The sequence below is a fragment of the Epinephelus lanceolatus genome, chromosome 1, assembly GCF_041903045.1.
Source record: "Epinephelus lanceolatus isolate andai-2023 chromosome 1, ASM4190304v1, whole genome shotgun sequence".
Classification (NCBI taxonomy): Eukaryota; Metazoa; Chordata; class Actinopteri; order Perciformes; family Serranidae; genus Epinephelus; species Epinephelus lanceolatus.
Window position 1 is genome coordinate 20,178,564 of NC_135734.1, and position 22,680 is coordinate 20,201,243.

The 22,680-nt window shown below is 41.6% G+C and overlaps 1 protein-coding gene across 1 annotated transcript in view; it reads left to right on the plus strand.

Annotated features, from left to right (window-relative positions):
- quob (quattro b) overlaps positions 1 to 22,680 on the plus strand; it is a 38,118-nt gene that overhangs the window by 12,189 nt on the left and 3,249 nt on the right. Inside the window, exons 2-21 of the mRNA XM_033627502.2 lie at positions 1,687 to 1,884; positions 3,120 to 4,656; positions 6,570 to 6,773; positions 6,957 to 7,080; positions 8,658 to 8,751; positions 10,369 to 10,455; positions 10,565 to 10,681; positions 12,346 to 12,444; positions 12,548 to 12,696; positions 14,345 to 14,483; positions 14,602 to 14,724; positions 14,938 to 15,135; positions 15,277 to 16,268; positions 16,501 to 16,750; positions 17,184 to 17,273; positions 19,162 to 19,386; positions 19,980 to 20,150; positions 21,518 to 21,695; positions 22,025 to 22,141; positions 22,261 to 22,515. Coding sequence (XP_033483393.2) covers positions 1,687 to 1,884; positions 3,120 to 4,656; positions 6,570 to 6,773; positions 6,957 to 7,080; positions 8,658 to 8,751; positions 10,369 to 10,455; positions 10,565 to 10,681; positions 12,346 to 12,444; positions 12,548 to 12,696; positions 14,345 to 14,483; positions 14,602 to 14,724; positions 14,938 to 15,135; positions 15,277 to 16,268; positions 16,501 to 16,750; positions 17,184 to 17,273; positions 19,162 to 19,386; positions 19,980 to 20,150; positions 21,518 to 21,695; positions 22,025 to 22,141; positions 22,261 to 22,515 — 5,347 coding nt within the window. The remainder of the gene's footprint in view (positions 1 to 1,686; positions 1,885 to 3,119; positions 4,657 to 6,569; positions 6,774 to 6,956; positions 7,081 to 8,657; positions 8,752 to 10,368; positions 10,456 to 10,564; positions 10,682 to 12,345; positions 12,445 to 12,547; positions 12,697 to 14,344; positions 14,484 to 14,601; positions 14,725 to 14,937; positions 15,136 to 15,276; positions 16,269 to 16,500; positions 16,751 to 17,183; positions 17,274 to 19,161; positions 19,387 to 19,979; positions 20,151 to 21,517; positions 21,696 to 22,024; positions 22,142 to 22,260; positions 22,516 to 22,680) is intronic.

Consider the following 22,680-nt stretch of genomic DNA (forward strand, 5'->3'; position numbering starts at 1 on the left):
TGTTCATGCTAGCATGCTGATCTCTTGATGTTAGCACTTAGCTCACAGAACCCCTACTTAAGTACAGCCTCACCAAGCCACTTTGGTTTGTTAAGAGAACCATGCCCCAGCATATTACTGTGAAGTAACTATTTGATTCATATGACAATTTACAACCAACTGACAGACAAAGCCCAGAAGTCATTTTACTGTAGCTCATATATTTTGCACAATCAAATCAAAAGTACAGTATTTGCAGTACAGGCTGTTTTATTAATCCACACTGACAGCCCCCACATCTCAAAGCATCATCACCTCAAATTCATACCATTGGGTGGTTCAACAAAAATGCTTTAAAGACGGCGTCTTTTCATCTGAAAAGTTTCCATGTGTTTAGCTGGACATCACCCATGGCACAGCTGGTGTTAGTAACTCATCCAGTGCAGACGTTTGTACAGTACAGGCAGTAAGCAGAGGAACCACTCTCTTGACAGAAAATGGTGTCATTACATGCACTTGCATCTTTATGGGCAATTTTAATGGGACTGTGCATTTCTCTGGTCTGCTTAGTTTCTTCTTGTCACATTGAATAGGATCAGACGTTGACCCCGGTCTGCTACAAATATACCACTTTAAATGAAGCATATCCTGGCCAGACATGAAACAAGTTGTGCATACTCATGCAAGACAGACTTAATCATCTCCAGATAATGTTGGACAGCTTTTGATTAGGCTCCAACCAAATAGCCCTCTCAACCCCCCAAAAGATGTCAGTTTATAATTTACCTCAAAGCCTTTTGTTAAGTGTATGAAATTCTTTGACATGTTTAGATTTTGGTGAATTTGATCTCTGCAGCTTTTAATTTGTGTCCCCATTCAGGTAGGCCTGGTAATAATTCACTGATCCACAAAGTGCATTCATGCAAAAAAGCATATCGCATTTTTCTCATAATGCAGAAAAACCCTTTGAGGGATTCCAAATGAGCACAGCGAGTGGCCACCATTTGCAGAGCATTTGTTCTTGACATGTATCTCAGCCATATGAACTTTCTTAAATAAATCAGTTTTAGAATAGACATTTACCTTTTGAAATTCATGGTCCACATAACACACTCAGGGTACTGACTCAGGCACACATTTGACCTGACAGTACAACAAGTCATGACATGAAATAGACTGTTCAACTACGATTTAAACCACCTTCAATACTATTTATTAACTACAATGCCAGGATTTCAGTTTGAGGGCAGCTGTTTTAATTATATACAGAAGATTTATTTGACCTAAATTAAAGTTAAGATTCATGTTCCTTGGCTGAAAGGCCAATACAATTCTCATTTTAAAAGAATGTGCAGATCAAACCACTCCTTCATTTATGCACCAACACCAATGTTCTGTTATGTCTTTGCTATGTGTACAGCTGCTGTTTTCTTCTTCTTGTTGGGTTTTTAAATTTGATGTCTGTATTTTAGGGTTTGGTTGAGTTCCTGTGGCACATGAGCACTTGGAGAAATGAAGCCAAAAGGGGCTATTAGATGCAAAAATTTCAATATACTTTCCTTTGATTTATGGTCTTTTTTTAAGTTTTGTTGGTGCCATTCTAGAGATCTGTCCTAGACAAAACTTAAACCAAAGTCTCATAGTCTTATAAATAATAATGTTTCTGCACAAACCTCATCTCACTGACCACCTCCTCTTGTCCCCCAGAACCCAGAATCTCTGGACTCGTCCATCCAGGGTGCCCTGTCGGCCCTCTTCCCGCCTTTCGAGGCCACAGCACCCATCGTCCTCAGCCAGCTGTTTCGCACCATTGAGGAACGTTACCACGGTGATGCATTACAGTGCCTGCTGGACTTCCTCATCCCTGCCAAACACCTGCTGGAAAGTGTCCAGCAGGCAGCCTGTGTGAGTATAAATACTTTTTCCTCCTCTCTCTTAGAGTATGTGGCAATAATAAAACACAAGAACATGACACAAATACTTTTACGTTTAGTTTGACTTACCCTTCTAAGATGTCACTATTTCCAGTGTCCATCATGAATAAATGTCCATAGATTTATTTTTGAAGTTTTCTTCATTATCAAAGTACTCCAGTTTTCTATAGTTATCTACACTCCATTGGTACACTGAATAAAAGAACATTTAATAGTACAATTTTAATTGTGCCAATTTGCTTAATGTAATCAAACAAGCTAAAAAAAGATGGGGCTCAAGTTGTAGCCCATATCTCACTGACTTCCTGTTGACATCATACTTCCTGTTTACAGTCCCCAAGCCTCCAAATGTATGGGTAGTGGCTCCAAAACTTGGAACACATGTAGTATCACCCAAATGCGAGTAAGGCAAGACATAATAATGTCACTGATATACAATATGTCAATGGTTATTTTTTTAATGTTGCACTATTAATTTTTTTTTTTTTTTTACATTACGTGGGCTCAGAGTGTCCCATTGACATTGTCCCTGTAGACCAGGAGCTCTGACACTCTTCTCTTTCCATTTAATTACAGTCTGGTGTGGTGGGTTAAAGCAATACCTATGCCTTCCATACATAAAGTTCATACAAAATGCAAAGATGTTTTTCCCTGAAGAGCAAAGGCATGACCCGCCCTACTCTACCTTGCTCTGCCTCTGATTGGCTTACCCTGATATCATATTGACCCTAACCAATTTCACTCGTGCCTAAACCTACCCAATTCAACGAATAAAGGCAATGACTGCTAGACAGTCAGAGGGAAAGTAGAGCAGGACATACCTTTGCCATTTTAGGAAAACAAGACTGCATACAAAACCTTGATAGGATAGAATTTCTAAGCTACAGCTCAGCTGTGTGTACTGTGTTGTATATTATACCAATATACAGTATATACACGCACATGCAGGAAAAATGCAAGTGAGATAACTCACCTCTTTACATGGTGTGTGTATTACATGTCCTTGAAATCATAAATGTTTTAAATTATGCTGGTAATTTTTTAATTTTATATTCTGACAAACACATTCCTGCAGATGAAAAACTACAAAAAACTATATAAAATTCTGAAAAAGTATATCAATAGGACATTAAGAGAATTGTATTAAGAAGAGCAAATTAAACCAAGATTACACAGAAAACTAATTTTGCTTCTTTTTTTTCCAAGGCTGGATACTCTGATGTGGTTTTCCGCTGTGAGGGCTGGCCTCTGTGTCTCCATGATAAAACCGTCATCCAGTTAGCAACTGTGAACCCTTTGCTGCTGCGCCCTGGAGACTTCTATCTACAGGTGGAACCTTTCGGGGACCAAGCGGCTCGCGTTGTCCTGAAAAGTCTTCTGGAGGAGGGCTGCCGAGAAGTGGAGGAGACCCCCGTCCCTGAGACTTCCTACCCCTGCATCTTCACAGAGGAATGGCTGCAGGAAATCAATGAAGGACGCCAGGGAACTCCTCTGTCAGGTTGCTTGCTTTGCACAGATCAAGGAGTAATCAAGTTGCCCTGGGCTAAAATCGCCATCCCGGAGTTTTTAGACAAGCCTAAGATCATGCCAACTTACAGGGAAGCTCCTCCTGAGCCAAAACAGGTCACAGTTCCTTCCCATTTCAACTCCTCCACCCTCCCAGTGGAAGCCATTTTTCTTTCTTCAAAAGAAAGGATGCCAGCATCTTTGAGACCTGTGCACTGTTCTTCGAAACTTGTCAAAATGGATCATGACAGACGAACCCCCAAATCATGTTCCAGGCCTTTAATTAAGCCTGTGGGTTTGGTCTCTCCTAATACCTGGGACAGTCGCAACTATCGGGAGATCGAGGGCGATTATGTAGACCTGGTGGATATTGCCAAAGGGAATGAGTTTGTGGATAAACAAAGAGGCAGCCATCCAGATCCACACAATTCAGTTTTGTTCAAACCTGTCAGACCAGCACCACCTGTGCCACTTGGGAACAGTGTTCCCTGTGGACGCACCCTTCAGTATGCAGAGGAGCCTTGCACACCATGCAGTCAGAGAAGGCTGGGGCATGAGCTTACTGAACAAGACTTAAAGTGCAGGTACAGAGACTCGTATGTGGCAGCACTGAGAAACCCAGTCGCTTTTGAGAGGGGGAGTGTAGACCTCCTGGCTGCCCTAGAGGAGGTCGGTCTCTGTGAAGAGGCAGAGTTAAGATCCAGGGGTGCATTTGAAGCTCAAAGAGGTGAACCTGGAAACTTTTGTAACCACTGTAATAAGCCTGTGATAAGTAACAAGCTCTGTCAGTTCAGACACTGCTGTGAGCCAACACCTGAAAGCTTTGTGTCTCACCTCAAAGACCTTCCTAAGAGTTCTGAGTCAGAAAACCTCATGAAGGAATCACCCAAGATTTTGAAATCAACCCCTGGTTTGAGCCACAGTCACAAAGTTCAGATGAAACTTATTTCCCACCAATTAGGACATAATGTAGGTGTGAATCCAGGATCAGATGGTGACGTTAAACCACATCAGAACGTGGAGGTTGTGAAACCATCGGGAAAGCACAAAGTTAAGGTTAGGTCTCTGTCCACTGTGTCAGAGACGCCTAAAGGGAGTCCGCTTCTCTATAAACTCAACAACAGAAGCCACAGTGACATCTGCCCCGAAACAATCACCAACATGATGCAGTGTAAGAAAGGTGAACTGCTGGATCAGGTGACTCTAAAGCTGGAAAGACTAAAGTCCCCTAAAAAAGGTAAGCACAGTAGGCAAGTTAAAGAGTAACTCCTGTATTTCTCAACCTGGATCCTTTTTTCTATGTTTTTATGTCTAAGTGACAAATGGGAGCAACAGTTTTGACATTGGTCCAGTATTGAGTGAGAGGACTGCAGCTGGCAGCAACAAAATAGACTATAATCTAACCTCTCAGGGCATTTGTACATCATCAGTTGACATCCACTAAAACTGCTTGTCACTTACAGGCTCAGATTATTATTCTACATGTCTGACAACAGTATGGAAAGGACCCCTACAGAGACAGACCTTTTTGTTTAGGAGTAAGTATCCTTCATGTTGAACCAGAAACAGCCCCGAAATCTCAATCGCCACTCTCACCAAACTCCATTTAAATAAACATTAACTTTAGAATCATCTAACCGGGTAAATTAAGGTTTTATTTTAGCCACATCAGATTGGTGATTGTCGGAGCAGTGAAAAGACAAAATGAGATGGCTTTTGTCAGTTTTATTTTGTTTCTGTTGACTTTGAATGAAGTGTGCTTTACGATGATAAAACCACTGTTTCTTTAAATAGAGTCTGGTGGGTTTGGCAAATGCGATTTCAGGGCTGTTTCTGGTAAACAAAAGGGTTCTTACTCTTTAACAAAGAGGATTATATTTGTTGGGATCCTTCCATAATGTTGTCAGACACTTAAAATAATAATCCGAGTTGGTCAGTGGGAAAAACAAACACCTTTAGTGGACGTACATTGACAGTGCATATTGTTCCGAGTGTTTACATTTCAGCCTGTTTTGCCCCATGTTCAGAGGTCTCACTCAATACTGGACCAATTTCAAAAACTGTTGTTCATGGGAAAAACAGGGCCCAGGTTGAAAAACACCTGACATTCCAGTGACTTTTTTTGCTACAGTCTTTCCCTGTCCTTTTCTGTCCTCACTTCTTTTTCACATTCACCCACACATAAAGTTTGTACATTGTTATTACTGCACACACAGCTGTTTATTATGATCTGTTGCTCAGCGCTTGCAGGGCCACTGAACATTAACGCTAAACAGACTGATTGAAACTCGACCGTGACCTTGTGTGCTTGAGGGAATGCGCTCCGCAGAGATCATAAAGGCTCCTCAGGAAGAGGGTTCAAAGGGTCGAAGATCAGGCTTGAGTGTGATCTTCTTCCTCTGCTGTCTGAGTTCTTCAGCAGTGCGGCTACACTCACGAAATTCCAATTACCGAGGGAGTGAACGGAAATAGCATGCTGCACCCCGATGAAAGGGAGGGCCTGAACCCATTGGGTAAAAAGAAAGAGCAGAGCATTCCTCTAATGCAGAGAGACAGCAGAACATGCAAGAAGGAGCTTTCTGTGTCCCCTGCACCCACTGGCATGCACCCTCGTGCCCTCAGAAGGGCATGTTGAGATCTTGACTGGAGACATGCTTGTCATGGACTATTAAAGCAGCAAACAGAGAGAGCACAGGCGAGGCTTTGTTGGCCCTAAGGAGAGGCCAATTAGGATGTCTGAAATCAAAGCCAGGCTTAGTAGCCGGGCTGCTGCAGCATTTTGTTACAGAGACCATGTCCAATGTATAAAGGCTGTCTGTATACAGCTGTGCAGCTGCATCCATGACGATAGAGGACTATTAAGATTTATGGATGAAGAGCTGAATAATTACTGTTGTTATAAAAGGGCAAAGGTTGCTGGACTGAAAATAAAATTGGCACGAGCTGATAGTGTATAAGAAATATTAGTGCAGTCTTAGAAGAGCGTCCTCAAGAGACGCAGTCTGATGGATTAAACAAAATCAAGTTATGAGAAACAAAATACACACACTAAGTTTTTCTCTCGCAATGCTCTAATTATACTTTGATTTATTTGGTTCTCTTTGCTTTTTCTGTGGGAAGACAATTATGTTTGTGTTTACTGTCATGCAGACTCCCAGTCAAGTAGGAGTGAAACTCCCTCCGCCACAGATGGACCAGACCCAAAACTCCATAACTCAAAAATAGAGAGGCCATCCTCTGCACAAGTTGAGCTTCCTTCTGCAAGTTGTGACACTCCTCAGTCTCCACAGACAGAGGGATCAAGTTTGAGAGGCATTGCTGATCTGCTTGAACTTGGCATCATTACTTTGCCAGGTATTTGATAAACAACATTAATGTCTGAGCATTCATTTCTGTATCTCAAAATGACAATGTTATTCTGTGCTGTCATGCCATTTGTCATTTAAAATCCTTGACTTTGACTAAAACTGCCTCTTACACTTATTTAAAACTAATTATATGTCACTATCTTTTTTCCTCTGTCCTGTTAACCCTCAGGAAGCAGGGACAGGACAGGCAGGGCAGTGGTGGAGGTCCATGGAGGCAGAAATGAGTGGACGTCCCCTCTGGTGTCAGCCCAAAATGTCTGTGAATTATTGCTCTACTTACACTCCATACCAAGGTACTGAAAACAGTGAACAAGGACTCTTACATGGACATCCTCACTGATACACGCTGCAGTGTCCTGATCCTCTAATATTCCCTAACCTTTGTCTGTCTGCTGCGTTCTCTTGTCCCATGCTTATTCTCTCGCTGCTGCTGCTGCTGCTGCTTTGCTGTGCCTGTTTGTCTTACTGCTTGTGTTTTCTGCTCTTGTCTTGGTTGTTGTATTTCCTGACTCTGTTGTCTGCTAGCTACCTGCCCGAGGCTTGTGTGCTAGTCTGCATGTTATTTTGTAATGCTTTTTGTCATACGTAATGTTTGTTGTGATTGTATGTGAGTAGTGGGTGTTTTTGAAATGTTTGGATGTGTGCTGCTGTCTTTTTAACTCTTAACATTTATTTTTGTAGCCCCTACCCCCTTCTCTCAAGAGCCTTTGCCTTTTTCTGGGCCATGGTTGTAAATAAAAATATAAAAAGACCACAAAGAGATGCAAAGAAACAGAAAATAAAAACACAAAATGACTACAAAATGGGGAAAAACAACCCTTAAGAAGCACAAAATTACCAAAAAAGACAAAAAAATTACCGCAACAAGCATCAAAATGTCGAAAAGATGCATAACAACTTCAAAGAGACACAAAACAACAACAAGAAAAGAGGCAAAACCACCATAAAGTCTGTGTCTTGCTCCTATAAAGGAGAGATGGTGGAGCCTTTGCATGTCTGTGCTCAGGGGCCCATTGTCTTACAGCACGCCAAGATGATCTCTGTATCAAAAGAGACCAAATGTCTGTAAATGAGAGGCTCAATCTCCTCAGTTGCCCAGGAGAGGAAAACTGTAGTTTACTGGACTGCATATAATAAGAGGTCTGACCACAAGAGGGCAGCAGACACCTTTTAAAATATCTCCATTGTCCAGCTCAGGTTTTGAGTAATATGACCCTACTCATACAACCACACTAATTGATCCCTTATGGGTCATACCTTTATATTGTTACTCTTTTACAAATACTAAAACAATATATTTTATGCAGAATCACAACTTTATGAACTGAGTAACTGCCTCATGGTGTAATACTTTAAGATCAGCTCAGATCAGGAGCAGTGACCGGTGCTGAGTACCCCCCCCCCCCCCCCCCACAAAAGGTCTACTTGCGAACACTTCAACAGTGTTATTTGTTTGCTCTGGGTTTAATGGAGTCTTTGAAGTTCAAAAAGCCATTCTACCAGATAGCTTGGCCTTCCTCTGTCCCCACCAGAGAGCCATACCACAACAGTCTATGGCCAGGCTGGCTGCCAACTGTCTGGTATGCAGCGCCTTGCTAGAATTAGCAGCCATGTCTGATGTAGGCTCACTCACACAACAGTAACCCAAGAAGAGGCCATTAAGAGGGATGTGTGAAGGCGTCAAAGTGTGGAATAGGATGTGTGAAGAAGAGAGAGTGTGGGTGTGGATGGCAGAGAGAGATATAAAGATAAATACAGATTTGAAAAGTGGAATAAGTAAACAAGCCTAAAAGCCTTTTATCACACAAAGACTACTGTGACGAAGGGATAATGTTTGAATGTGCCCTGACATGATTTAATGTTTTGGCAGGAAAGAAGTTCGAGAGCTGGGAATGACTTTGGTTATCAATGCCAGGAAGAAGCCTCCTTCACTTCACCTCTACAAAGCTCTGCTGATGGCTCAGGTTAAAAACAACAAACCTGCATGCACAAGTCCGAATCAACAATGCCTGAGCTCACCCAAAAACACTCACACACTCCCTGTTATCAAATGCTGACACTTGTGGAAATTGTCACATTCCTTGATTCACAGCTAAAGAAACTGATGTCAGGATTAGTCATTGTGTGTCTGGGTGACACAAGTTCGTTTAAGGTTGTGCAAGTTGATGATTTGGTGGTAGTAAAGAAGTGCACCAGAGGCTGCAATACCCATTTGTTTTAGCAGGTTTACAGTAAAAGATGCCCTAATACACTGTGATTCACACTGTGAACCTATTGACTTTCAGTGTCATGTCAGTTAAGAAGAAGGTTAATGAAAAAGTACACTTGTTTTGCTGCTGTGACAGTCATTCATCTCATATCTAAATCATTAGAATATCTAGTGCTACTTATGCTGAATTAAAACACATGGCACTGTGCCCTTATTTTTTGTCCTCTAGGAGTGACTTCAGTAGTTTAGATAGAGCAAAAGAGCTGCGTGCAATCTAATGTAATGTAACCACTGAGTGTATTTGGACACGTCAATGAATGTGCATTAAAAGTGCATGTTTTTGCCACTGACAGGCTCAGATTGTTATTCTAAGTGTCTGACAAGATTATGGAAAGGATTCCTACAGAGATATACTTGTTTTTTGAAATAGTGAAATGCTTTTTGTTTGACCAGAGGCAGCCCTGAAATTACCACCAGACTCCATTTAAATACAAAGCAATTTAAGCATGGAGAGAGCCAACATACTTTATAAACATACAAGGCTAAATAAAATCCTTTCTAGAAAAGTTTCACATCTAACATCTAACTGGGTGAACTGAGGGTTATTAAAACCAAATGAGAGGTGGTGATTGTTGGAACAGTGTAAAGATGAATCAAGACAGCTTTTATAAGTTTTTTTGTTGCTGTCGAGGGTGTTGCTGTTGAATGAAGTGTGATTTACAATGATAAAATAACTGTTTTTTTAAATGCAGTCTGGTGGGTTTGGCGATGAGGATTTTGCGGCTGTTTCTGGTTGAACAAAATGGATCTTACTCTTTAGCAAAGAGGTTTATCTCTGTAGGGATCCTTTCCATAATGTTTTCAGACACCTACAAATTTGCTGTATGCATTAGTGGACAGTATTGTCTTCTTCTTCTAAGATTGCTACTAGCCGACTACTACTTGCTACTACTTCCTTTCCTTTTTCTTCTTTTGGTTAATGAGGGGTGGCAACTGGAGTTTAAGGCACATTACCTCCCTCCTCCATGAGCATATGGGTGGTTTGATTCTATTGGGGATTAACTGAACATTTATTTTATCTCTGATAAGGAAATTATATCAAGATAATTATTGTTATTCTTTTATTGCCCAGCCCTGCTTAGAATAACAATCCGAGCCTATCTGTGGTAAAAATTTGCACTTTTAGTGGACGTACACTGATGGTGCTCACATGCCTTGAATAGTTACATCGCAGCCCATCTGCTCAATACTGGACCAGTTTCAAAAAATGTTGTTCCCACTGGTCACTTAGACACAAAAACACGGGAAAATAGGGTCCAGGTTGAAAAATACCAAAGTTAACATTATCCTTTAACTTGACTTTCTGCTACAGGAGCAAGCTCTCCATGCCGTCCACAGTACCGTGATGCTGGTGGACAAAGACACTTGTCCTCGACCTGAAAAACAGCCAGGGTTACAGGTCAGAAATGAAAACAGCTTCCATGTTCTCCTTTGTTCTCTTGATTTGACACCACAGATGAGTGGCACTTCACCTTCTGTCTAACCTTGCCTTTGTGTTTCTCAATAAGATGGACATGGTGACTTCTATGAAAGCCCTCAACAAGACAGTTGAAGCTTCCCAGCTGACCTCTGACCTGGGAGGGACCTTTACTTACAGTCACGCTGACTGGCTGCAGTTCCATCAGGTACTAAATTTTCACTTTCAGCTGTGATATCACGTCTCCCAGTCACTTTGATAAACTGTGGAGTTTCCCGTAGATTTGGAGGAGACTGCTGTTCAGCCGCAGTCCACCCACTGGGGATGACTAGTCACACACCCAAACCAGATATTCATCAGCTCTGTTGTTCTTTAGTAGCATGTTTAGCTTTGGTCTTTGAGTGGAGGGTGGGTGATGTCACAAGGGGAAAGTTCTATCTAAGTGATTAATTAGATTATTCGTTGTAGTGTAAATTACTGACTGTTAAGAAGGGGCAGACTTTTTTATGCTTGTCATGCAACACTGATCAGTACAACCCACACTGGCTCCAACACCACAAGCTGGTTGTGTTTATAATGTAAGTATAGAGGTCATAACAAATGTACAGTATTTCATTAGAGCATAATGGGAATGGGGAAATGATGATGAATTTTAGCATTAAAGTATCCCAAACCCAACTTTAGTGCATTAAACTACAGGCCAGAGGGAAGCAGCTAAAGTTTGTGATATAACAGCTGGTTCCATCCAAGTTAGACAAGTGGTATTTCATGAGTGCACATATAGAGTACAACATCTATGGGACTTTGCATCTATCACTCTGCTTTACACATGCTCTAAACTGTTAATTACACTAAACATTAATTAGCCAACATTAACAGTCATCGTCGCACACTTTGCAGCACAAAGTTGAACATATTTCCACAGATAATATTTGAGTTAAATTATGAATGGTCCTCAGAAGAGGTTGAATGGAAGAAAACACGCCTGGATACTTGACTGCTAACCTCAAGGTGTGCTCATATGACATCAGCTGATGTCGTAACGTACCGTCTGATCATCTGTTAACTCATCTGGATCCTGTCAGCAGACTCTAATTTCCCTGGTTGCATAATAAATGGAAACATACAGATAAATGTACATGAAACAAAGTGGTTGGCCTGTGGTAACATGTAGACCTACACAAGGTAGCACGCTGGTGTGCAGGGATTGATATGTGCTGCTTGGCAACAGTCAAGTCCCAGTCAAGTTGTGAAACGATCTGTGATTAGATAATTAGAAAAATAAAATCAAAACATGTTGTTACTAATTACTGTTACCTAGTAAATAGTGCTTGAGGAACTGTTGTAGCAATTATTAGCATGGCTGAGATTGGCTGTAGGCTGTTCAGTTATTTATTTATCTACAGTGGCTCTGTAGATACATTTCTGACTCATCTTCATCCACTAAAACTAAAGCAAACTGTGTAGGAACGTTGTGGTCTAATGGCCTGCCATTCGTAGACACATGCAATCCAAAAACATTGTAAAGCAGAAGCAGTGATGTAGAATACAGAAGGTCCTCAGGAATTGCCTCATGCAGGAGTTTTACAGCCTGCTGCAGTAATGTGTTGATTGGGATGTCTTATTAATAGTCAGGTCCAGGACTCTGAGGTCTTTCCGAGCCATAGCCAGCGGCACACTGAGGGCAGTCTTGTGTTTGTAGCTAATAAGCACACCTCAGTACTCCTGGCCTCAGGTTGGTGCTGCCTGTGGTGCTCTCTGTAGGCAGCAGAGGGCAGATACGTAGTATCGCTTCACCTCAAAGCTCTCGGGTTCAGTACAATGTATATTTTTTTTTTCAACTTCCACTAACTTAAATGTGATTTATTTCAGAGACTGGTTTCCTTCATGACTGACCTGCGAGGTGCAGACAGCTTGTTGCAGAAGGCCATCAAGAAAGTGGATGGCAGCAAAAAAATAGACACCGCCCAGGTAAAATACACACGTTCACAGTGGTGACATCCTATAATTAGTGTACTGCATATTTTGAACCAGAGCAGACACGCTGACTTTGTGTTTGCTGTGGCTGCTACAGGAAGTGCAACAGTGCATTCAGGAACAGAGGGCCTCAATGAAAGAGGTGCTGGAAGACACTCGACTGGTAACCCTGCAAAGAGAGGGAGGGGCTGCACTGGCCAGGATGAGGAGGGAGGAGTTCAAATTTCCTCAGTCTGAGGACTACAGGTATCATATAATATTTAAATCTACTCACGTTCTCCTTCAGTTAATACACCAAGAGACATACTGCACATCACAGGAACACAGCTCGGTGTTAAAATTAAAATCGGTGTTAAAATCTCTTTTCACCTGCATTGTCTTGCACCTTCACTGATCTGTTGTTGTATTTTAAAATAAACTGTTGTCTGCAAGTGAGAATTTTTTCACTGTCCTCATCACCACATTTATTTGAAATCTATATTTAACATACAGTTACAAATGAAAGCCTAATCTGGCTGATTAGACCTCTAATGGGGGGGGGGGGGGGGGGCAGGCTCAATCTGAAACGTGTGCTCTGTTTTGCTATGGGTTGAATGACATGTGTCCTCAAATCATGGTTAAATGGTATGCGATGGGCTTTAAGGGAAATTTTCTCTTATTTGATGGGTGTGTCCCACATGTTACCCAAACAGCAGCATGTTAATAAACCAAATTCTAGTAGATCTTTACTCATTGTACATACAGCTCTTGTTTTTTGTTTCACTCTTGCTTTTGCAATGTAAGCCCATATTCCCCATGCCAATAAAGCTCAACATTTCTGTTTTGCTGGGGATGAAGACAGCCCAGGTGTCAGTTTGTGGGAGCTTGCTGGGACTTACATGGTGTCATCAAACTCTATGTACTAATATGAGTGATAATGTGCTAAGTTGTCCCACCCTAACAGGTGTGTGAGGGATATGTCAATAAAGTGCAGTTTGTACAAGCCCACACTGTCCCGAGAACAGGCCTAATGAGGCATCATAAATGGAAAAACCTGTGTGACAGTACTATGGGTATGCAGAGGCTTTAAGAGTTTACATATTAATTATATGATCATTATTTCTGATTAAACCACCAAACAGCAGATTTAAAAAGCAGCTGCAGCATTAATGCATCCTGCTCTTTAATGTTTCATTATTAACAAATCAATAATATACAATAACGTAACACTGCCACTCTGCTTACTGAGTATTTCCTATTTTTTATAGTCAAGTACATTTTTTCTGATAATACTTAGATATTTTTATATACACTTGTCATATTTTGAAGAAGATTACTACTTCTTCCACTGTATAAAACAGATTTTTACAGCTGTAACTCACTTTTCAAGCTGTGGTTCAAATAGATGCACAGCAGCAATTAGATATTATTATTCTTAAATTAATGGTCCAACCTAAAATAAACAGCAACTGGTACATAACCATATGGTTCTGTCTAAAAAATACCATTCTAACATTGAGTGAATTATGTATGCAGGCATGCCTGAATATTTGTTAACATTCAAATTAGCATAATATAGACACATTATTTATACAAAACTTTTTTTTTTTTTTTTTTGTAATTACGGCAGTATGGCACCACAATTTATCAAGGCAATCATGTGGGCATGTGTAGTTATTATGCACTCCATTTCACAGCCATAATTAACATGTTACTTACATAATATATTCAGCAATTCTGCAAAAACTCAAATAATAATGATACACAACCCCAGTATATTTCTGAGGTGAGCTTAACTTAACAATAGTGCATTTATCCCCATAACGCACTTGAAATTACAAATGATACATTACAGTGCAATTCAAGTTTGATTTGTCTCAGAGTTTGTTAATGTTTGTTTCACCATCCTTTGCAGAGATGCTCTGGAGTCAGTGACGAGTCTGTACAACCAGGTGGAGGAGAAGCTCCACACGCTGGTAATGAGATCAAATGAGTCACTGCAGCACCTGGAGTTCCTCTTCAGGCTCAGGGAGATGGAGGCCAAAATTAGCACGGTACTGCCACTTCTGTCAGTCAGTTCACAATATTAAAATCTATAATATGTGTTGAAACAGCTAAAAATTTTGCCAGGCTGTAAACCAACATTGTGTTATTCCACATTACGTCTTGCAGGCCGCGATGTGGTTCAGTACAGACGGCGAACAGACACTGAAGGACTCTTACACAACAGATGAGACCCTGGTGTGCACTGAAAAGGCCTTGCAGCACTTTGATTTGTTTCTCACTGAGTCCAAGGTATTAGCAATGGATCAAAAGGGATTTTAAAAATCAGAAAAGTTGCCCTTATTTGGCAGTCTGTGTTTCTGTTTACATACCAACAGTTTTCTTTCATTTTCCCAAAGTTGAAAATATCTAAATGGCTGCACTGGCAACAGTAAATAGTAGATAGGGACTTGTGTAGACATGAGGGGAGAAAATACATTTGTTTTCATTTATCATTCGTTACAGGAGAAACAACAATACGCCTTGACCCTGGTGACGGAGGCAGAGGGAGTTGTTGGTATGAGTGATTCCAGTCCTGCAACAGATGTTTTTCTCACTATGGTCAGCACTTTCAAATCCAATATGGATGATTTTATGTTGCGGGTAGAGCAGAGGCACAAAGAACTGGACACACTGGTGCATGTGCACCGCTTCTGTCAACAGGTTTGTTTTTTCATTGCTCCAACCATCTGACATTTCTAATTAAAGTCTCTTTCTTTCTTGACTTTCCCTTTGTCCACATATTTTTGACTGATTTGTGTTAACCTTTAAATCTAAAATTTGCTTTTCTTTCTCCCTCTCTAGGCGTCTGCCCTGGCCAAGGAATGCAGTCATTTTTTGGAGCAGGTAGAGCAGGGGTGTTACTCAGCTCAGACGCTGAGCACACTCCAGATGTATGAGGAGAGATTAGGTGGCGAATTCTCCACCCCACACCTCCAAGCTCTGAAAGCTAAGGCCTGTGCTGTGGGATCAGGGGCCTCTGGGGTGATGAGAGTGTGGAATGCAGCCTGGGTCCAGTGCCAAGAAGTTAGGCAGCGTCTTGAGGAGATGCGAAAGAAGGAGAAAGGCACAGATAAGGACCAGATCCAGCAGACAACAGCTGCAAACCCTCAAGGGAATGATGGTGGAATGGAAAAGGAGGAGAAAAGGGCTGAGGTGGGGGAGGGTTACTGCTCCCAGACCCTGCAGCTGACCTCTCAGGAAGAGGTAGTCAATATTTCAGAAAGTGAAGGAGAAAGCACCACTGCTGCATGCCTCAACCACCATTTAAAACTCGACTCGAAAGTGATCGAGAATGGAGAATCCCAAATGCAGAAATCACCTGAAGCAGCAGCTAAAAATGAGAAAATGACTCCTGTTTTCCCCCAAAACACTGACTGTCATCCAGAAAACAAACGGAGGCCGAGAGGGCACCACAGCGAGGCAGATCTGAGGAGCGCGTACTCAGTTGAAGGGGGCGCTGATTTTAAATTGCACCAACCTTTAGGTCGGTCCCTGAGCGAGGGCTCGTGTGTGAGCTCTTATATAAAGAGCATCACCGGCTTTTCACCTTTGAATGTAAGACACAAACACTGTCAGAGCAGAACACAGCCACTGGAACAGAATCTGCAGCCCGTCCAAAATCTCCCAGTTTCCCATAACGAGAGTTTATGTACAGGAAACCTGAGCTGTGAGTCAAAGAGAGACAGTAATGAAGAGGAGGGTGGAGGATGCATAGTCTCGCACCAGAGCCCTAAAGAGTCAAGGACCCCAGAGACATTAGTCACGGCAACAGAAGACAATGGCAGCAATGTTTTGTAAGTAACACCCCCTCCCCTCAGCTGTAATCTAAAGCTCAGTGCAATGCTGTCCAGGACCTTACGGCAAATTACATAGGTTATATTCATGAATGGCGCAGTTGTTCTCCAGTTAAACAATACTGTCATATCCACAAATAAATAATATAAAACTTAGCATGATCCCAAGCTCACCTGGCTTTGGTTATGAGCTTTATAAAATCATTTCTTCCATTTCCTATGTGTGGGACAGGAAACTGCGGAGGATCATGGAGGAATTGCTGTCCACAGAGAGGGAGTACGTGAAGGCTCTGGGTTACGTTCGCGAGCACTACTTCCCCGAGTTGGAGAGGCCCGACGTCCCTCAGGACCTCAGGGGCCAGAGGGGGAGCATCTTCGGCAACTTAGAAAAACTCCACGACTTCCACCGGCATCATTTCCTGGATGAGCTGGAGAGCTGCGTGAATGAACCCTTCAGAGTGGGACGCTGTTTCCTACGACATGTAGGTGTATTAGTGACAGTAAAAGCATTGGGTTTGAATTACAGTGTGCAAGTGGGGTGCACCTGAGTAACTGTTGTTTCCATGACGTAACCAGGTTTTGGCAGATGTGAGTCTGTGTGATGTCAGGTCCATGGTTTTCTGTTTTGAACCAAAACGGCAATAATTAAACATAATCAACTGCCAACAAAAGCCCTTCCAGATGTTTCCTGGCTGTCCGCTAATGCTAGGTCTTTAGCCTCCGAGGAATCAACTGCTTTAGTGTTGATATCAATGAACACATTCACTGGAAATAAGGACTACATCTAACACAGCTGTGATCTACTATGTTGTACAGCTTAGTCTGCATTTCACTGTGTGGTACACTAGTATATGCGTTTTTATTGTGGGTGATAATGATGATGACTAATGCTCTTTTTCATCCCTTTTATTTCAGAGAGAGAACTTTGCCTTGTATGCCCTTTACAGCAAGAACAAACCACAGTCTGATAGTCTTCTCATCAATCATGGGCAGGCTTTCTTCAAGGTGAGGACCGCTGCCAGCCTCCCTTTGCTCTTTATTCTCTTGTTACTCTTCCCAAAACCACATCATGATTTTCTTAAATGTATTTCAGCAAGATAAGAGGCTTTGTGTAAAGCTCTGTGAGGCTGTGCTTGGGTAAAGCAGTGCTTTCAGCTAAATGCTAACGTCAGCGTGTTAACATTCTCACAGTGACACCCTAAAGCCTAGCTCTTAGTGTGGTTAATAAAAAGTAATGACCAAATAAAGATTCCAGTTACATCTCTTTACACTATTTTATTCCGGATGGATGCTTTCCCATCCACTTTAAATCCCCCTCCACTTAAAAAATATTTATCTTATTTTAATGTCCCTTAAAATGTCTGACATTGACTATACTGACTTCAAAGTTTGTCATGAGAAAGGTGTTTCCACATTCCTCTACTAAGGAGGGTGATGTCTGTGCACTTCCCTAAAATCTGAGATTAAAACATACTCCAAGCAAACAAGATTAGGCACATCACTAATACCAAAGAAAATCGCTGTGTGACATGAGCACCCATATCGATGGGGGAACAGACTTTGACAGCAAACATGGTTGAGTGTGTAATTTTTGGATGTAAACTGGACTCTTTTTTCCACTATCTACCAAAAACCCCATCTTAGCAGCCAATGCCAGTTAGCCTACAAGCTAACAAGCTAACAAATGACGTAAACAAATGAAGGATCTTAACTACTTTTACCATTCTGATACATCTGATAGTTGCTGATTTTGGTGACAACGGATTTCTCATCTGGGTCTGAATGAGGCTCAAACATGTATGGTTGAAGAGCTCGGTCTCACTCTGAGGTCGTCAAAATCAAGTGCTAGGGCAGTGACTTACAGCATCAGAAACCAACGAAAAAAGGCGTCCTTTAACGTCGGCATGATACGCGGCCGGTCGTCGTTATAGTTTGAGGGAAACTAGGGGGACACACGGCGGGACTAGGACGAAAGTTAAGGCGCTGAAAGTAGGACTGGGGCGGGCGGGAAGGGTGGTGGTGGATGGGTCCAATGGAAAGTCCATGACCAGCCGTCAATATGTGAGAATGTGTTTGGCTGAATCTCTCCGATGTTTCCTTTAACGCTAGTGGTCTTTATGTGTGCTGCTTTTTCACCAGTCAAATTAGCACTAGTCTTGCACAGCCAGACCTATTACCACACTTTGTTTTAGCACCCTGCCAAGGCTGGAAAGAGCCCATCTTGGAATCGGGTATCTAGGTATTATTATAAATCTGTGAGTCCAAGTAGCTGTGGTACAGGTCGACGCCAGAATCAAAATTTTTCAGTGTGGGAGAAACAAAGATGTATAATAATAATAAGATACCAGATTACAATATGGCGCATATCATTCCAATGGAGTTGCTCGCCTGGCTATGCCAAAAAAAAAAAGTTTCTAGCTTCTGGGCTTGTCTCCACAGTATGCAGCCCACTTAATATGCATAGTAGTGTTTCTCCTGCTGGCCCTGCCTGCAAGTTCCTGCTCGGCTCATAGACTTGACATTGTGATGACATCATAGATTTTTAAATAGCTTTTTTACCTCTAGGAGAGTTTTACAAATATAAAACCTCTATGGATCAAGAATTAATAATAGAAGGAGTCATAACTAACCGCAGTTAGAGGTGTTCTGTAAACAGTTAAACAGATGTGTCTTTACAGTGGTGGTCTTTTTTTTATTTTTATCTGGGAAAAGCATTAGCAACAAAGTATTAATCATGGCAGAGTATTTTTTTCTTCTTCTTTTTTAAACCTGTCTGAAGGGGGACTTTAACATTAGCATTATTTACAACTCAGCCTTAGCATTACTCTGATAGCTTCGGCCATACACTGCTGCAGGTTCACCGTGTGCTCTGTCTCCTCTCCTCACACACCAGCAAAAGCAGCTGAAGCTGGGGGATAAGATGGACTTGTGGTCGTACCTGCTGAAGCCTGTGCAGCGGATCAGTAAGTACAGCCTGCTGCTGCAGGACATGGTGAGGGAGTGCGGTCCAGGCCAAATCAGAGAGATGGCTGAGGTCAAGGCCGCGCTGGAGGTCATCCAATTCCAGCTCCGCCACGGCAACAACCTGCTGGCCATGGACGCCATCCAGCAGTGTGATGTAAGACAGTTTGTTTCTTTTACCTTCTGTGTTATGTTGTGCACTGAAATGTCAAGCAAGATTATTAGAAAGGAAGATTCCATGTCTTTTATACAGTACATACATACACAGGTATGCTGTACATATATAGTAGCCTGTATAAGATAAGAATGACTTATCTCATCCAGCGTTGGGCAACACCATTGGTAGGGTAAAATAACAGGTACAGGCAAGGCTAGGGCATTTATCCGTAAGGATGATACATACAGTGTGGGTGAGGAAGAATGTTCCGTAGAACATTTATCATTGTGATTTATATTTGTGCAATAGTGTTGGTTAATGTGGGATGGGAATGATTAAGATAGATGAAAAGAGCACAGGGAAAAGATAATAGTTTTATCATCTGTTCCATGGAATGTAAAGGGGGTTGTTGTGTGTGTGAGATGATGGTTTGGAGCTCTAATATCTGGAGGGCAGAGACAGAGGGAATGGAGCAGGAAAGGTTGATTGTATTACTTCTATAAGAACTGTAATATTAAAGTCCTTTCTCCTTTCTGGTGCATTGTTGCTAACCACAGTACATGACCGCCAGTCTCTCCCTCTGTGCTCTGCAGGTTAATCTGAAGGAGCAGGGGCAGCTGATACGCCAGGATGAGTTCTTGGTTACATTCAGGAAGAAAAAGTGTTTACGCCACATATTCCTCTTTCAAGAACTCATTCTCTTTAGCAAGACCAGAAAGACGGATGTAGGAAATGAAACATATATCTACAAGCAGTCATTCAAGGTACGGATATTGCTACACACACAATTTCATCTAAAGTTCAGATGTATCAATAGAACCAGTAAATTAGGCAATAAGAGTAATAGAATTTTTTTCCACTGCTACCACTTCCTCTTTAGTGAAAGGAAACTTCCTACATCGGATACTTACACAGAAAGTGACGATTACTTTATGCTTGGCATACATTTACTCATGATTTATGGAGGAAATGTGGCTTTCATTATTTGTAACAGCGAAATTTCCAAATCACTTCGATGCAGAGGAGCATTGGACATGTAAATTAACCTTGGACTTTTAGCCTTATACAACATATTAAACTTAAAGAAATACTTCACCTACAAACTTACCATTTGTATATCAACTGCTATATCAGCAACTACTGTGTCACCTTGAATTCATGGTAACAATGTCATTCATGCATGCCTTTATGGTGAACCAAGAATCCAGAAAAGGAACATTCTTGATGAATTGAAATAAATCCAAGTCTCATTAACCAGTCTTTCACTCAGTACTTCCAACACATTTTTGCTAAACTTTAGCATTTAAAACACTTCCGCCAAAACAGCAACAACTCACGGACGAGTAGCCCCTTGGCAACTTGTTGGTATGCAAAAGCAAAGTTCAAACGCACATGCTTGTCCAGATGCACGACTGGTATGTGGAGGTTATTTAAATAGTAAAATTTTATCAAAAGTGTTTGGGAAGAACTGAGCAAACCACTTGATAAATGAGACTTAGATGACACTGCACAAGTTGTGTGAGAGTTTTTTAACAGATGCTTTGAATTCATCATTCATCATTGAGGCATGTTGGAAAAATCTTTTTTTTTTTTCATAAATTCAGTGTAACAGAGGATGAGTAATTGATGTAAAAAAGTCACTTAGAGGGTGAATTCTTCCTCTTGTATAAAAAACTGAATCCTTAAATATGTCAGTCATAGAACTATTTAATTTTTCTTATGTAATTTAGAGACGTCTGGCTGCAGAATCAATTTTATTGAATAATTGAATCAATTTGAAGTACTTTTACCTTATTTTGTATTACATGTATTATATTAGACTAACACCTATCTAAGAATAAAGCCCATTAGCACCATGGATAAACCCTGAACTGCAACCTTATGCAAAACAGTCAGAGGCTAACCACTACTGCCAGGTCAATGGTGCTGTTGCTATGGCCTCATTTGTATAAACTTACTGTACTCCAGGTGGCTGGTCCGCCTCTTAGATAACATTTATTTCATCCTGTACTATCCAGCAGTTTAATAGGCCTTGTAACACACTGTATAACACTCCACTCCACAAGCCTAATTACTACAGTGCTTACCATATTTTACACTACTATCTTACACGATCTTTGTTTCTGTTTAGACGTCAGATGTAGGTATGACCCAGAACAGTGGTGACAGTGGCCTGTGTTTCGAGATCTGGTTCAGAAAGAGGAAAACCCAGGACACATACACACTTCAAGCAGTCAGCCGGCAGGTGAAGGAAGCCTGGACCAAGGACCTGGAGCGGATCCTGTGGGAGCAGGCAGTACACAACAGAGGTACAGAGCACATGATCACATACTACTGATGCCCAGATTACAGGCTGATTACAAGCTGTGGCCTCAAACAACATCACAAAAAGGCTGTAAGGTTAAAGAAATGACTCACAATACACACACTGTACATTAAAACATCACATGGTAACGTGTGAGGTTAATGTGATAGCGCCTGGGATGTTCAGAATAGATTAACATTTGCACTGCGTATCGTTTTTTACTTTTCAAAGTCAGTGACAGCAACATGTGATTTGTGTTCAACTTATATGTGCTTATTGTCATGTCTTTAGTTTAAAATATGTTAAAGAAATGATTTGACACTTGTTTTGTAGAGGTCCGTATGCAGGAAAGAGTGTTCATGGGTATTGGAAACAAGCCTTTCATGGACATCCAGCCCAGTGATGCCGCTATCAACGACAGAGCCGTCAACTATGTACTGATAGGAAGAGGTAAGCAATGGTTTACTTATTTATTCAACACTTTAATTTTAGTCAGTAGATATTGTGATGGCTTTTTCCAGCTTATCACACTTCTGCTCATAACACATATTCTCACCTGGTCTCTGCAGAAAACAGGGTGCTGTCCTCTGTGGGATCATGTGGTTCACAGGACGGGCTTCCCGGGGGTCGGCCAAAATCTCTTGGTTCAGGAAGCAGTTCGTCTTCCTCCTCTTCCTCTGGTAGAGGTTCCCTGTCCCCGGTGGGATATCTGTGTGGGCCAAAGCGGAGGGGAGTTGCAGGGGGCCTTGGAGGATATGTATCGCCTCCTGGAGCTCTGGAGGAGGATGACCTGGACCATGAGAGTGGGAGCCACAACTTATTGTGTGAGTCTCCTGTGTACAACTCAGCAGACATGGTCTTAACTCTAACATGATTACTATTTATTGCAAATGAACAAGAGGGTTAGATGAAATGTTGTACCCAGGAACCCCCCCACTGCCATGACAGTGTGTTACTGATGGCCCTTGAACAGCTTCACTGAGGCTGCT